Source organism: Dendropsophus ebraccatus, chromosome 5 (genome assembly GCF_027789765.1).
Source record: "Dendropsophus ebraccatus isolate aDenEbr1 chromosome 5, aDenEbr1.pat, whole genome shotgun sequence".
Lineage (NCBI taxonomy): Eukaryota > Metazoa > Chordata > Amphibia > Anura > Hylidae > Dendropsophus > Dendropsophus ebraccatus.
In genome coordinates this window covers 43757485-43774655 of record NC_091458.1, presented here as the reverse complement: position 1 = coordinate 43774655, position 17171 = coordinate 43757485, and the positions used below count along the sequence as shown (strand labels likewise).

The window sequence follows — 17171 nt, the reverse complement described above, 5'->3', positions numbered from 1 at the left end:
GCAAAAAAATCCCAAAGTGCAAAATTGCGCATTTTTGGTCGCATCAAATCCAGAAAAAATTTAATAAAAAGCGATCAAAAAGACGTATATGGGCAATCAAGGTACCGATAGAAAGAACACATCATGGCGCAAAAACTGACACCTCGCACAGCCCCATAGACCAAAGGATAAAAGCGCTATAAGCCTGGGAATGGAGCGATTTTAAGGAACGTATATTGGTTAACAACGGTTTGAATTTTTTACAGGCCATCAGATACAATATAAGTTATACATGTTATATATCATAGTAATCGTAACGACTTGAGGAACATGCATAACAAGTCAGTTTTACCCCAGGGTGAATGGCGTAAAAACACATTTCCCCCAAATAAAAGAAATGCGTTTTTTTTTTCAATTTCACCACACTTCGAATTTTTTTCTGGTTTCGCAGTGTACTTTATGCAAAAATTCAGCCTGTAATTGCAAAGTACAATTAGTGACGCAAAAAATAAGGGGTCATGTGGGTTTCTAGGTGGAAAAATGCAAGTGCTATGACCTTTTAAACACAAGGAGGAAAAACCGAAAACGTAAAAACGAAAATGGGCCATGTCCTTAAAGGGTTAAAGAGGACCTTTCACCCCCGTGCCGAGGCAGAGCCTGGCCGACCCCCGCTAGAGATCCTTAGGGTCCTATTCCACGGGCCGACCAGGGCCCGATCAACGATGTAAACAAGCGCCGATCTGTTAGATCGGCGCTCGTTTACTGGGCCTATTCCGAGGCCCGGATGATCGTTAAGCAAGGGCTGCAGGGACATTGTTACCGATGTCCTTGCAGCCCTTGTTTCATATATTACCTGTCCGGGCTGCAGGTTTTCTCCTTCATCCTCCCGGTCCCGTGCCGCAGCAGCTTCAGAGCAGCCTGTCTAAACTGACAGACCGCTCAGCCAATCACTGGCCACGGTGGTTCCGGCTAGTGATTGGCTGAGCGGTCTGTCAGCTCAGACAGCCCCGCTCCGAAGCTGCTGCGGTGCGGGACCAGGAGAAAGAAGGAGAAAACCTGCAGCCCGGACAGGTAATGTATAATGCTGCTGAAATCGTCGGTCGCTGCCGCGCACCGCTATTCTACCGTAGCGATGCGCTGGTGGCAAACAATGATTTTAGGTCTGTACCTAAATGAACGTTCAGCCGATGACACGATCATCGGCTCATCGTTCTCTCTATTCCACGGAGCGATAATTGGCCGAATCAGGCAGATTATCGCTCCAATTCGGCTGATTATCACTCCGTGGAATAGGCCCCTTATACTTACCCCGTGCACGAAGTCTCGCTCCTGCTGCCGAGATATCACAGTCTGAGACCCGGCGCACGCTCATCAGAGATGAGTCCGACGCTCATAAATGGAGCCGCCATTCTCTATGAGCGTCTGACACATCTGATGCGAGCGCACTGGGCTTCAGACGGTCATATCTCAGGAGCGGGACTTTGTGTAAGGGTCTCTAGCGGGGGGGGGGGGGGGGGTCGGTCGGGCTCTGCCACGTCATGGCGGGTGACAGGTTCCCTTTAAATTTTTGCCATGGTGTTTATTTGAGAAAAATGCTTAGGCCAAATGTTTTATGAAAAGCCATACATCAGGGGTGTCAAACTCAGGCCCTCCAGCTGTTGCAAAACTACAATTCCCATCATGCCTGGACAGCCAAAGCTTTAGCTGTCCAGGCATCATGGGAATTGTAGTTTTGCATCAGCTGGAGGGCCTGAGTTTGACACCAGTGCCATACATACTTGGTGCTTTTTCCTCTACTCTCTGATGTCTATTCTGCTCTGTTTCAGTTTTTCTAAACTTAGGGTGAGGGTTTAGTGGGTTTTCCCTGCAAACTGTAGTGTTTATCTCCCATAGAGTTCAATGGAATTTCTTATGTTTGTGTTAAAAAAAAAGCCAGAGGCAAAAAAAGTAAAAAAAAAAAAAATTTGCTGTAATTCCACATTCGTTAATCATTCATTGCCTGAGGGCAAGGGTGGCACTGTGTTACCTAACCCTAGAGAACACCTTGAATTGGCAAACACAGAAGACTGTGCAATATACACTGCCGCCACTAGGAGGTGACGCCAAGACAAAAGTAAAAATAGGAATGTCCAAGTTTGGAGATGGCAATGTTTGAGAAATAGTGGATTTCTTGGCGCTGTATGGTAGATACACGGGAGCCATTTGGATTATAGAAGCAGCTTTAATAAGATAACTGACCATTAGAGATGAGCGAACCTGGAGCATGCTCAAGTCCATCTGAACCCGAACTTTCGGCATTCGATTAGTAGTGGCTGCTGAACTTGGATAAAGCCCTAAGGCTATGTGGAAAACATGGATTTAGTCATTGGCTGTATCCATGTTTTCCAGACAACCTTAGAGCTTTATCCAACTTCAGCAGCCACCACTAATCAAATACCGAACGTTCGGGTTCGAATGGACTCGATCCCGGTTCGCTTATCTTTTCTGACCATGCATTTCAAGAGATAACCCTCCGAATTGGGTCCAATGGTGGTGAAGTGTATTAACCCTCAAAATGTGTAGTCTGTCATCTTAATAAAAAAACTCTATTCAACCATTTCTCAAGGATTGGCCTCTCCAAACTTTCATGTCCTTATTTCTGCATAGTGAATTGCTTATCCAGACCAGAGGAAGGCAGCAGTCGGCTATATCCTAACAAGTGTCTGGCGGTGACATACTCATAGCCTGCATTGTTATCTCTGCAACTGAAATACCACTGGCCCTGGGTGCCTGAAAAGCTGGATCCAGTCCTGGGAAACTAGGAGAAGTATCCCAGGACTGGTTCCAGTTTTTCCAGGCACCCAGGGAGGAATGGCCTATTGATAGAAGAAACCAACATGAGAATTTTTAATAAGATACAAATTTGATCATTCCAACTGAAGACCTTGGAAATCTCATGGGATCTTACAAAAGTGATGCTTTCTGCTGCTTCTACCCCTTAGTGACTGGCTACTTGACATGGCACCTGCCTATCGAGAAGACAGTGGTTATATGGATAACCCAGTTAAGCTTTACATAAAGAGACACATACACAGAATATTGTACAACATTGTCTTTTTATATAAATACATGACTTGTGATACAATTGTTAAAACAGCTTTTTTTTTAGTAGTTCTATCAATAGAGTTATTATAAAGTGGCCATCTTCATTACACCAGTGTAAGGTCAAAACCGCTAAAATCTTTGTTTTGATACAGGAAACAATATAAATGGTTCTATTTCTGTACTGACACCATGTCATGGGCCTCATAGTTATACTGAGCAAAGATTGAGGATCCTATGGTGATTTAAAGGGGTTGTTCCTGTTATTTCAAAAGGTATTAGAAAGTGGGCAGGCTGACATGAAATTCTGTTACTGTCATTTTATTTAAATATTTTTAAAAAAGTTTAAAAAAAGCTAAAAATGTGGAGCCTGACAGGTTCGCTTTCAGTTTTGCACAACTTCAAGTAAAAAGTATAAGAAAATAAAATACGTATTCACCTGTAGCATGTGCAGGCAACATAAAACACCCCCATAAACCACAACAATGTAATAAAACACACATGGTTTGGGTTAGTGATCAATGACTGCACAGGTAAAGGCATGTAAAAACACAACACTATCACTTTTACCTTTTTTTATATTCCTTTAAATAAAACTGTAATAATTCTCCAGCTTCTATGGCTTAGGGGGTGTTCACATGTTCAGGCTTCAATATTGCAACTATGAAATATACAGATCTTTAGTGAAGCACATAAAACATAGTAAGACAGACTTCTCTTTTTTTCAAATCTATTTTTTTTTTACATTTTTATTCAGTAACTGCAGTTAAAAACGTGATCATGTGAACACACCCTGACTGATGCATATTATATAATGAACTACTGATGCCACTGGAAGCAACATGAGCATGGCTGCCTCCTTTGTAAGTGTCCAGTATATACACTGTATACTATTTTACATTAATGAATGTCTGACTAATCATATGCTTGCCACCAGCACACAGCAAGTAGACATTCATGGGTAGATAGACTTGCAAATTTCATAAGTGTTTCTCCTACTGGAATTAGGAAATGTATAGACATAAAAACAATACAATAGGAGAGTAGCAGACAACACCAGATGTAAAACAAAGACAGGGTTTAGTGTACTGTGCAGATCATCTTGGTTACAGTGATGAACGGGATTTAAAAAAAAAAAAAAAAAAAAAGTGCTGGTCAGTCTGTCGGTGGAGGATGTTCAGTTTTTGGTGGCACTTTTTGCAGTGACTTCATTAAGTGCACTGTTTTTTCGGAAGATATAAGCGTTTGTACAGGTCTCTGCCTCTTCCAGGTCTCCTAACTGGTCAATACCAGAAACACAGGGGTCATGGTCCTTTAACATGTCTGGTAATCTGTGAGAATTGTGCTCCAGGCGGGAGGAGCGTCTGACCGGAGTGAGAAATTTGTAGCTCTTGACGCTGGATTCTCCTTCATTCATCTGTAGTTTCTTAATTCTGAATAAAACAAGTTAGACAGTCAGGTATTAGAAACTCGGCTATCCATCTATATCTTTGCCTGAACAGACACTCATGGCAGTGGATTCCCATCCTCATGTACAAGCTGGTGGAGATTTTATTAAAAGGGGAACTATCAGTTTAGACTAGTAGTAGGGAACCTTGGCTCTCCAGCTAAGGCAAAACTACAACTCCCATCATGCATGGACATCCAAAACTAAAGTGTTGTAGTTTTGCAACAGCTGGAGAGCTAAGGTTCCATACCCCTAGGTTAGACAAATCTAATCTGCTGATTTCTCCCTACTGCACAGGAGACGCTGAAGAGGAAGGTAAGCCTCCTACCTTATTCCTCTGCGCCATTTCGGTGCAGTTAGTTGTGTGCTCCACTGTCCAATAAGACCGTCAGGAGCACAAGTTAGGAGTCAACATGTAGAAAGAGGAGTACTGCCCGCCCCATATCACCGATTTGCCCTCGGCCAGCCTGACCCTCTCTACTTATAATCAATAAAGCTCCTAACCGAACACTGAAAGAGCCGCAGAGCTAAATCAGTGCTATGGCTCCTTCAGTATCAGGACTGGTGGAGAATCCCAGAGGTTGGACCTCCGATTATTATAGAACAATGGCATAGCCTTTTCACTTTAAGATGGGAACACCTCTCTTAACTTTACATGCCTCACTACTACACAGGGCTGTGGAGTGGGAGTTAGTTTTGGCTGGAGTTGGGGGAAAAAAAAAAAAAAAAAAAAAAAAAAAAAAAAAAAAAAAAAAAATGTACCGACGTAGACTCTAGCTTTAAAAAAAAAAAAATGTTTTTTTTTAAAAAAAAAATGTAGAATTGAATCTTGTGTGTGGTTAGAGATCTGTGCTGTTCTCTTCCTGGATGCTGGGTGATTGTATATGAGCAGCAGTGTAATAAAAAGATTTCCTGTGTAATATAGATTGTGTGTGCCCCCCCTCTCTATATCACTATGTGTGCCCCCCCCTCTCTATATCACTATGTGTGACCCCCCTCTCTATATCACTATGGCTGACCTCTATATTACAGGTATCTGGCAGTGTTACCATTGTTTCTTTAAGTATGGTGAATATTTAGTTAGACACATAGAAGACTGTCAGCAGGAAAAGCCTGCTTAGTCTTCTGGCAGATGGCGCGCTCCGGCCGGTAGCGCTCTCACTTCTGCCGAACAGGTGGATCAGTCTCTGGAGACTGCGTGACGTCACAGCAGTGGCAACGGATCCTGTTAGGGGTCAGAAGGCTACTTCACTTCTACGCGTTTCAAGAGTCCCGGCTCTCTTTCTCAAGAAGCGCAGTCTCCAGAGACTGATCCACCTGTTCGGCAGAAGTGAGCGCGCTAATGGCCGGAGCGCGCCATCTGCCAGAAGACCAAGTAGTCTACAAGTATTATATCCAGTGTGCCCTCTGCACATAAGTGGATCAACCTTACCACTAACAGAACCACTACTTACCTACAGACCACTGATGTGGATATCTGCCATCGGCAAGCTCATCACTTCAATCTTGGTCTGCCGTCCATATTCAAAATCAGGTCAGTGCGAGTCTTAAACATTCTTGTGGTATACTAATTGTCCTAAATCCTTGAATCATATATCACATCCCCACTATTATCAAATCATTGTATCAACCTTATAACAGTGTGGCACAGCGCGGAACGGCAATTGTTTTTTCCCCACAGTGTCTTCACTATATCTTGCCTGCTAGGGGACTTTTGAGAAAAATGCCGGCTGAAATATATCAATATTTTTCTATATAATTCTAGACATTTGTCAGAGTCTAAATTTATACATACATAGACAGGTAATAGGGTGGATCCTAAGCAGGAGACCCCATAATTTTCTGTTGCATACATAGGTATATAGAGAGTGTAAAAGGGTTTGTCCCATCCTAATAACCTGTAAGATATTTATTTACAGATAGGGCAACAGGACATAACTTACTTTTCCAAATGTGGTGTTGTACGAATGTTGAATCTTATGACAGATGAGGAAACACCTCCATTTTCTGGTGTAGAGTCAGGCCTGGGTGGCTTATCTGGGGTGGATGGACACTCGATTTTCACAGCTTTGGCTTTACCTCTTCTTCTTTTTCTTCTTTTGTTCTTAACAGCCACCTCTTCAGTTTCGTCTTTTACTTCAGTCTTTATCTCCTCGCTTTTTATATTTTCCACCTTTTCTTCTTTCACACTTTCCTCTGTAACTATAAATTATGCATTTAACAGCACTGTACAGAGACAGCAGACACCATGATGTAACTAAATTGTTACTTTTTTTCTTTTCTTTCACATGACAGACAACGTACCAGGGTCTGGCTTCAGCTGTTCCAAGGCATCTGCAAGAATGTCTCTGAGCTCCTCAAGAGGCTGAAGGAGGAAAAAGAATTACAGGTTTACTGAATTTTCCAATATAACTTAGAGATGAGCGAACCGGGTTCGGTTCCATCCGAACCCGAACGATTGGCATTTGATTAGCTGGGGATGCTGAACTTGGATAAAGCTCTAAGGTTGTCTGGGAAACATGGATACAGCCAATGACTATATCCATGATTTCCACATAGCCTTAGGGCTTTATCAAAGTTCAGCAGCCACCGCTAATCAAATGCCGAAAGTTCGGGTTCGGATGGACTCGAGCATGCTCCAGGTTCGCTCATCTCTAGTAAGTATAGATTCTTTATTATGTCCTCCGCACCCCCCCTGCTGGCCCTGGATTTTTCATTTTGGCTGCACTTCTTTTAAAGCCTCCAAAGAAAGATGCAGACACCTCTACATCTCATGGCTAGATCAGCACACACACCATGGTTTTGCAGCACAAAGCCGCACTACAAGTTGCATTTATTTATCTGAGTTTATATTCTATATAGCACCATATATCAAGTCCCTGTGGGAATGAAAATTCTATTTTATCCATCAGGAATGTGGGAAGAAATCAAGGTATCTGGAAGAAAACCACAGACATGGGGACAGGATGCAGGTTCCATGCAGCTGTTGTCCTTGGTCAGACATGGCCCAAAGACTCAAGCACTGCAAAGAAATAAAGCCCACCAATAGAGCCATCCGTGGTGACTGACCATTCATGTTATGTCACATTTCTGCTGCCACGGCGAGCTTCCTTCAGTGAGATCCGATGTTTGCCAGATATACCAGAAAAAGTCATCCCTTATCCACAGGGTAGGTGTATCTAGCCGATACACCTGCGGGGATTGCAGGAACAAAGGTAGATTGTCCTCCGAGAAACTAAAGCAGCAGCTGACATACTCGAACGCTGCTCCATTTAACGACTATGGAAATTCTGAACATTGCTGAGCACTGAACTCAAATACATTTGGAGGTCTCATAATTCAAAGCCATTATGCATTGAAACCATTGCAGATTCTTCAGTGTGGTTCCTGTTTCACTTACCTGTGCATCAGCAGCCACAGCCTCTTCACAGACCGCTATCACCTTATAGAGCTGCCCATCACGTTTCTCCAGACGAGCAAGGCATTCCCAGTATCCAGAAAGCTTCTTGGCTTCCGGAACGGCTTGGATTTGTTTTTCAAGTATTGAGAGAACTTCTTCCCTTGGACAACCCTATTAACAATGTACGGACAGACATTTCAGGCATATGTTTGATTTGTGCAGAAAATGTTATATAACGGGTTTGTACAGCACTATTATAAAGGTCCTGGTACTTAGAGCAAAATTATCATCTCCACTAATACAGAGAGATAGAGATCGGTGTTGGGGTCCTCAGGTGTTTTCCCAGTAATGTATTGGCCTATTAGTTTGGTCAATATGTTTTGTAATAAAGACACATAAATTAATCAGGTAATATTATATTCATCAATTAATCAAATAAATATAACACATCATAAAAGCGTATGGTATACACAGATTGTTTAAAAACATAGTATATGGAATAGCGATGTTTATGAAGGAAAAATTTTTTTTTAAAAAATAGAGATCAGAAAAAAAAAATAAATAAATAAAAAGTAGAGTCTCTTATGGATAATGAAATAAAAAATGAAAATAAAGTCTTAGTTCATATGATATAATATGGCTGATTTCATCCAAATGATCCTTCTTAATAGTAGCGATCCTTAATTAGTAGCAATGATTGGTATAATGCCCGTTAATAGGATGTTTCCGTAATTGCTGTATTGACAGTTTAATTACAGAGCTTAATTAGGGGTGCTGTTTTGCCGTATATAGTTTAGTACATTCTCAGTTCAGTTCACCATACTTATAGGAGATGGTATATTAATTAGGCTTATTGAGGCATAGTTATGCTGAATTGCATGCTTTGGTAAACATATGCATATAGTTTGTAGTTGTTATAAGATATCTCAATAGACGCTGACTGTATCCAGTAGCGGTGCCTCTGATGTTTTACAAAGTTGCCCGATATCCGTGTCCACAAGAGTTATATTATTAGTTGGCAAATGCAGCAAATATGACAATATTGTGTCATCTGACACTTCTCACCCGTCCTGTAGTGGTTAGGTCCCGGTCGTTGAGAAGGGGATCGCTCCGGCAGCAGTGGTTCTTGCGTCCGGCTGTCAAGCGCTAGACGCGCTAGTTAGTGCTGGATAAATAGGTGAGCTGGTTTGCGCATGCGCAAATGGGCTTGTTGCCCGCGGGACCTCGTGTGTCCTTGGCGCCAAAATTCAAGTGAAGAATGAAATCTTTACTTTTTATGTTGGATCAGATGGATGATAAAAATATAAAAATAAGTAATGTGCACAAAAGATAAAGTTCTTTAAAATAGCTGGACGCGTTTCAAAACCTTCCTTGGTTTTTTCCTCAGCAGCAAAATGAATGTCCATGTAACATGTGGCTGGGTTTTTTTATAGGCTATTTTACAGCTGATCAATTAGTAAGTGGGTAGTCACTAACCCCGGAATGGACTCAAAAATAAAACTGGCGTGGAAGTGTGAGATCTAGATATTCACACAAATTCTATATGTATATATATATAGATTGTTTAACATCAAGAAATGCAGTAGGAAAAAATCTAATAGAGATACAAATAAATACGTATATTCGTAGTTTTTGATACTCATTAGTACTGGTTTTATGTTACAAAAAAACTTCTAAAGTTGTTTTTCAATGGATAGATGGTGGTTTGAGTATGTTAAGTGTTGTGTACTTTGATTTTCTTTGTGGACTGCCTTTGTGAGATAGATGTTAGGAGGCCATGGGGAGACCACAAAGAAAATCAAAGTACACAACACTTAACATACTCAAACCACCATCTATCCATTGAAAAACAACTTTAGAAGTTTTTTTGTAACATAAAACCAGTACTAATGAGTATCAAAAACTACGAATATACGTATTTATTTGTATCTCTATTAGATTTTTTCCTACTGCATTTCTTGATGTTAAACAATCTATATATATACATATAGAATTTGTGTGAATATCTAGATCTCACACTTCCACGCCAGTTTTATTTTTGAGTCCATTCCGGGGTTAGTGACTACCCACTTACTAATTGATCAGCTGTAAAATAGCCTATAAAAAAACCCAGCCACATGTTACATGGACATTCATTTTGCTGCTGAGGAAAAAACCAAGGAAGGTTTTGAAACGCGTCCAGCTATTTTAAAGAACTTTATCTTTTGTGCACATTACTTATTTTTATATTTTTATCACCAATCTGATCCAACATAAAAAGTAAAGATTTCATTCTTCACTTGAATTTTGGCGCCAAGGACACACGAGGTCCCGCGGGCAACAAGCCCATTTGCGCATGCGCAAACCAGCTCACCTATTTATCCAGCACTAACTAGCGCGTCTAGCGCTTGACAGCCGGACGCAAGAACCACTGCTGCCGGAGCGATCCCCTTCTCAACGACCGGGACCTAACCACTACAGGACGGGTGAGAAGTGTCAGATGACACAATATTGTCATATTTGCTGCATTTGCCAACTAATAACAATATAACTCTTGTGGACACGGATATCGGGCAACTTTGTAAAACATCAGAGGCACCGCTACTGGATACAGTCAGCGTCTATTGAGATATCTTATAACAACTACAAACTATATGCATATGTTTACCAAAGCATGCAATTCAGCATAACTATGCCTCAATAAGCCTAATTAATATACCATCTCCTATAAGTATGGTGAACTGAACTGAGAATGTACTAAACTATATACGGCAAAACAGCACCCCTAATTAAGCTCTGTAATTAAACTGTCAATACAGCAATTACGGAAACATCCTATTAACGGGCATTATACCAATCATTGCTACTAATTAAGGATCGCTACTATTAAGAAGGATCATTTGGATGAAATCAGCCATATTACATCATATGAACTAAGACTTTATTTTCATTTTTTATTTCATTATCCATAAGAGACTCTACTTTTTATTTTATTTTTTATTTTTTCTGATCTCTATTTTTTTAAAAAAATTTTTCCTTCATAAACATCGCTATTCCATATACTATATGTTTTTAAACAATCTGTGTATACCATACGCTTTTATGATGTGTTATATTTATTTGATTAATTGATGAATATAATATTACCTGATTAATTTATGTGTCTTTATTACAAAACATATTGACCAAACTAATAGGCCAATACATTACTGGGAAAACACCTGAGGACCCCAACACCGATCTTTATCTCTCTGTATAACTCTTTTTCCCTCTGGTATAAGGGTAGGGGGTTAACCTCGGTGTTAACCTATTGCAGTCGATCTCGTACTAATACCTTTTTTGCCATCTCCACTAATGTTATACTTGTAGGGCTCATCAAGCTAAATATTTAGCAAATAGATCCATCTAGCATGATTGCTTTCTCCTGATATGCTGCTCTTTTCTTCCCCTTGCTGACAACTCATTGTCTCGATTACAGACCGCAGCTCTCTTAAAGAGCAATCCTCTCTGAGGAACTCATAGGGGGGAGATCAAACATGGTGTAAAGTGAAACTGGCTCAGTTGCCCCTAGCAACCAATCAGATTCCACCTTTCATTTTCCAAAGAATCTGATGAATGAAAAATGGAATCTGATTGGCTGCTAGGGGCAACTGAGCCAGTTTCACTTTACACCATTTTGATAAATCTCCCCCACAGTGCATCTATTTACAAATGACAAAAAAAGTTCCATGAACTGAAATGGTGATATCCATGACACCCGTAATATTTCATGCCTTTTGGTCACTTACCTCATCTATAAGCTTCTGGCAGCCTCCAAAGATCTGACGAACTTTTATTGTGAAAAGCTCCTGCTCGTCCTCCTCTGCCATGGTGGCCCAGTACAGCTGGCGGGTTTCTTCTTCTTTTGGTTCCTCTGGTTCGGTCTTAATCTCAAGCTCTTTTTTCTGCACATTAGATGTGGGAGGGATAGCAGCAGTGGCCATTGCAGGCCTTTTCATGACTATTCCTTTAGATTTTCTCCATTCTGCCAGACGTGCCCTAAACAAAAATAAATAATAAATATTATTTATTAATATTAATTATTTATTAATTAATACAAATAAAAATAATAGACTGAATCAAGAATTTAAGCAGACAAAAACCAGAGGCACTATGTATAGTGACCACTGCAGAGCTGGAATCTACAAGGATGCTATGGGGAGCTCCCCTTTCCTTGGTCTGCATCAGCATCTTTCAGGTAGCACATACAATGTACTGTATGCCACTGGTCCTTACATGTAAAAATGACCATTGTGCTGTGATTGTTTTGGTCATGCTGACCCCTGCTCTTAAAGGGATTACCCCAACATCGTCACTTAAAGCGTTTGTGTCATATAAAGGGGTTATCCAGCAAAAATCCCTTTCTTTCAAATAGACTGGTTTCAGAAAGTTATATAGATTCTGTTCAAAAATATCAAGTATTCCCATACTTATCAGCTGCTGTATATCCTGCAGGAAATGTTTTCTTTTTAGTCTGACACAGTTTTCTCTGCTGCCATATCTGTCTGTCAGGAACTGTCCAGAGCAGTACCAGAGCAGTAGCAAATCCCCATAGAAAAAGTCTCTCCTGCTCTGGACAGAGGTGGCAGCAGAGAGCACTGTGTCAGACTGGAGAGAATACCCCACTTCCTGCAGGACATACAGCAGCTGATAAGTACTGGAAGACTGAAGATTTTTAAACATAAGTAAATTACGAATCTAGAACACCTTCTTAAACCAGTTGATTTGAAAGACTTTCACTGGAGTACCCCTTTTTAATGTCCCTCTTTTAGAAATTAATATCAATAGTACAAGTGATTAAGAAACTCTGAAATAGGTTTTATTAAGCACTTCACTTCTCTATAATAAAAACGGATTTGCCTGATAATGCACAGATAAGTAGTTTGGGAGGGCTGAAAAAGTGCTTTTTGAGTACAGAAAGTGGTTTTTTTTGTCTAATAAAACCTATTACAGGGTTTCTTAAAATTGCTTGTTGAAAGACCACGATCAGCTAACAGAGCATGTCCTAATACACAAAACTATTAATCGGCCAGAATGGATGATAATTGGTTAAGTAATGTTGATAATTGTTTCGTGTAATAGCGTCTTTAATCACAGGATCTGTAGGAGATTTACCATCAGGGCCCCCGACTGATCACAAGGGGGAAGTCTCCAAGAGAATTGGGCAGTGGTCAGCCATATGTGCCACTGCTCTATGTTATTGCTATGAGACTGACATTACCATCACCAGCCCATATACTGCATATCTATATACTTCTTAATAGCATCTAGTTGTGCCCAACACACCTACTTGTGATCATTACCCCCCACAACATACATATTTGTTACATACTTCCGCTCTTCAGCTGACTCTTTGGCTCTTGGGAATTTGCTGGCTGTGGGCAGCTGAGGAGCAGCAGGCTTCTTCTCTGGGCCTGGAAGAGTTTTAGCAGGTCCAGAAGTTTTCTTTTCACTTAGTGTCACTGGGATTTTCTTCACAGCGCCATCTTTCACTGGAGGTTTAACTGGCTGTGGCTTCTGCTGTATTGGCCTCTGCTGGGTCACAACTTGGGTGGTTCTCCGCACAGTGACCAGCTCTGACTTGCCCTTGGCCAGGGAACTGGAGGGTCTTATACCGGAGGCTGGTGGAACCACAGGCCGCTTTGGTCTTGTGTCGTTGGTAGGTGGTCTGACCTTGGTCTTAGCTGGGACAGACGCAGAGGACTGTGGTCTGACCTTGGTCTTAGCTGGGACAGACGCAGAGGACTGTGGTCTGACCTTGGTCTTAGCTGGGACAGACGCAGAGGACTGTGGTCTGACCTTGGTCTTAGCTGGGACAGACGCAGAGGACTGTGGTCTGACCTTGGTCTTAGCTGGGACAGAGGATTGTGGCCTCTTTACCTGACTTTTTGGCATAGTGCTATTTGGCTCGGGCAGAGTTTTGGTTTCAGAGCTTTTCCAAATTGAAGTAATTTTTGACTGAATGATTTTCCCCCGATAAGCACCAAGAACAGGTTTGGATTCCTGTTTTGTAGGCTCCGGTTTTATGTTCTCACTGTCCGTTTGTTTCTTCTTTACAGTTTGCGTTTTCAGGAAGGCCTGGCTTAAAGTTCTCCCGCCTCTCTTTGCTGTAGGCCGAGCATTCTCTGTATTCCCAGGTTTAGCCTTAGAGAGAGAAAACAACATTTCTAATGAATATCTCCGAAAATGATTGCGGATGTTGGGTGGACAGCAGGATCCGTTATGAAAGCAAAAGCATGAGACATCTTACCCCTTTCTTCTCCAGGGGCTTGGCCTGCGCTGGCTTCTTCTGTAAATCCCTGTTGGACCTTTCTGATAATGGGGACCTTGTAGTTAGAAGGAAAAAAAAAAAAATATTACCAAAATTATGTGGTGGGAGCGGTCCTCATTTTGACAAGTGGACCCCACTACTGCCGATCAGGAAGGATTGGCACATTGGCTTTAAGTGTTGCACATGAATAGAATGGCAACAGCAAGCCAGTGCCACGGTGCTTTTTTTTTTTTGAACCGCAACTGGGTTCAAAAAGAATAGCGGTCGGTCTATTACGAAGCACTGACCCAGGCTGAAGCACTGGAGGCCGGCCTGCCCTCAGTGGGAAGAAACCCCTTCCCCTCTGTGATGGGGCTCCATTACAATTAATAGAGAAGCATCAGGGAGGGGCGGAGCAGACCGGCACGGTGCACGGGAACCGGTTTGAAAAAAGCACCATGGCACTGGCATCTTTCTATTCATGTGCAACACTTAAAACAAATGTACCTGATGGTACATTGCCTTTAATCCTTGATACTTCCAGCTGCAGGAAGACCATAGATACCTGTCCTGTCTATAAGTTAGTGAATGCACTTACCGCATTTCAGGCCCCGTATCTGACACACTCTTCTTCTGAGCAGCCATTTTCTTGGTGACAATAGCCTCGATTTTTTTTCTTCTCTCCTCTGATGAAGAAAACACAAGAATTGTTACCTGTAGGCTACTAATATCCTGCACTCTCTTCTACAGTCTGTTATGTGATCGCTGCTTGGTCTCTATACTTGTACACAGCCCACTAGATTTGCCCCGATGCACAGCCTTGTAGCCACTCTGAATTGCGAGATGAAGAGTGAAGTGTACAACCATCACTGGACGACTGCTTTGTGCCACATTATACGGCAGCTTGCCTTTTCTGATAGGGCGGCAACATGTACTGGGGTGGACAACAATAAGGTGGCATGATTAGTTTTTGTCTGTTCACGTGCAGTATATCAGTAACCTGTCCTCCCGGGACTACCTTCCACATGGCTGACCACATTTGTGTGTATATTAAAAGTAACGGACCAGTTAAAGGGGAACTATCAGCAGGGTAGACGAATCTAGCCTGCTGATATATCCCTATTGCACATGAGACGGGTGTGTATCTTACCTTCCTCCACAGCGCTGTTTCCAGGCAGTTAGTCATGTGCTCCATAATCCGGTGATACCGTTAGGAGCACTGCCCACCCCCCCCTAGCGCTGATCCGTGCCGGCGCTTACTAATGATAATGAACGGAGCACACCAGCCGGATCAGCACTATGGGGGCAGGCAGTGCTCTTAACGGTATCACCGGTCCGTGGAGCACACGTGGGCTGGGTTCACAAGACGTTTTTTGCAAAAAAACACAGATGCCATTGTGTGCATTTTTTTTTATCAGTTTTTCCATTGACTTATATCAAAATCAGTTTTTTTTTTTTTAATGATCAAAAATGAGGTCGAACACGTTTGTGTACGCTAAAAAAAAAAATAAAAAAATAAAAATGGATCCCCTTTTTTATAATGCAAGTGAATGGAAAAACTGATACACACAGTTTGCAAAAACATAGTGTGAACCCAGCCTAAGGCTGCATTCACACATCCGCAATTGAGGACAGAACATAAAACGAATGTTATTCAATGGCCCCATTTACACGTCCGTACGAGTGTATGGGGTCGCGATCCATGCCCCCCCCCCCAAAAAAAAATGGAAATGTTGTAATGCGGACAGTTTTTCGAAGTACAGATCGCTAAGGTAATGAAGTGAGAACCCATAGTGCTCCACATAGCTCTACGGATGCATATTCATAGTGCAGGCGGACCTGCACTAGGGGTGTGTGAATATAGCCTACCTGCACCGGAACAGCACAGAGGAGTAAGGTAACAGACATACCTTCCTCCTCAGAATCTCCTGTGCAATAGAAACATATCAGCAGGTTAGAGTCATCTAATCTGCTGATAGCTTCCCTTTAGGGTACGTTCCACATACAGGATCTGCAGCAGATTTGATGGCCCAGAGATTTGCGAACGAGCAACGATAAAAATAGGTCCAGGTCTTATAAAGCGATCAACGATTTCTCGTTCGGTCGTTAATCGTTAACTGCATTTCAACCGAAAGACTATCGTTTAGATTCGAACGATTTAACAATAATCTAAACGATAATCGTCCGGTGGAATAGGGCCCTTACTCTGCATTGAATCTGCTACTTCAAATCTGCTGCAGATCCTGTACGTGTCAACCCACCCTTAGGATGCATTCACACGTACAGGATCTGCAGCAGATTTGATGGCGCAGATTTGAAATTGCAGATTCAATGCAAAGCAACTCTGGGCCATCAATCTGCTGCAGATCCTGTAGGTATGAACGCTCCCTTAGGGTGTGTTCACACATACAGGATCCGCACCAGATTTGATGCTGTGTTCAGTCATTTAGTTACATTGATATCTGCAACTTCAACCCTACCCTGATTGCTGAAATGAGACAGGACACACCTGTGAATGTACTGCACTCACTATCACACTACCTCCAGCTAATAGAAATGAATGGGCCCTGCAGGGACACACTGCGGTATATGCTGCCATCACATCCCCCAAAGTAGAAACCCCATTGACAGTGGATAGGTGTGAACTGAACCATATAACGCAGCAATAACGCAGCACTCCCATAGGACGTTATGGTAACAGTAACGGCTATACCCTGTGCGGCAGCCCATACTCACCTCGGTAGCCGGGCTGCAGCCTCCTGCTGGGCGGTAGACGCTGTACCGGAGCCGCACTCATGTCTGCCTTCGTCCGCTATCTCTTTTGAATTGAAAATCGCACCAAAGCCCAGCTGCTCCGCTCCCTCCCTAGTGACCGCCCACTGGGCTGGCCAGCATCTTGCGTACTGTGCAATCACGGCACAGCCACGAGACCTACCGCAACTGTGATTGGTTAAAAAATTCTGTCACGCCCCTCTAACTGAATTGTTGCTGTCCGT

The 17171-nt window shown here is 42.2% G+C and overlaps 1 protein-coding gene across 1 annotated transcript; it reads right to left on the bottom strand.

The window, feature by feature from the left end:
• Positions 1–3075: 3075 nt before the first annotated feature.
• CKAP2 (cytoskeleton associated protein 2) lies at positions 3076–17159 on the bottom strand. The gene is made up of 9 exons (XM_069969965.1): positions 16912–17159; positions 14774–14861; positions 14176–14251; positions 13258–14069; positions 11675–11924; positions 7908–8078; positions 6812–6872; positions 6451–6709; positions 3076–4493 (listed from the first exon to the last, which is right to left on the bottom strand). The coding sequence occupies exons 1-9, from the start codon at positions 16970–16972 to the stop codon at positions 4238–4240; spliced, it is 2034 nt and encodes a 677-aa protein (XP_069826066.1). The 5' UTR covers positions 16973–17159; the 3' UTR covers positions 3076–4237.
• Positions 17160–17171: the final 12 nt, after the last annotated feature.

What these genes read in the sequence shown, in the direction of transcription:
- CKAP2 (XM_069969965.1), bottom strand. Translation starts at nt 16,972, where the DNA reads ATGAGTGCGGCTCCGGTACAGCGTCTACCGCCCAGCAGGAGGCTGCAG. An exon ending in GATACGGGGCCTGAAATGCG is followed by an intron (nt 14,252 to 14,773) that starts GTAAGTGCATTC and finishes TCTAACTACAAG; the next exon opens with GTCCCCATTATCAGAAAGGT. An exon ending in GAGTCAGCTGAAGAGCGGAA is followed by an intron (nt 11,925 to 13,257) that starts GTATGTAACAAA and finishes ATTTTTGTTTAG; the next exon opens with GGCACGTCTGGCAGAATGGA.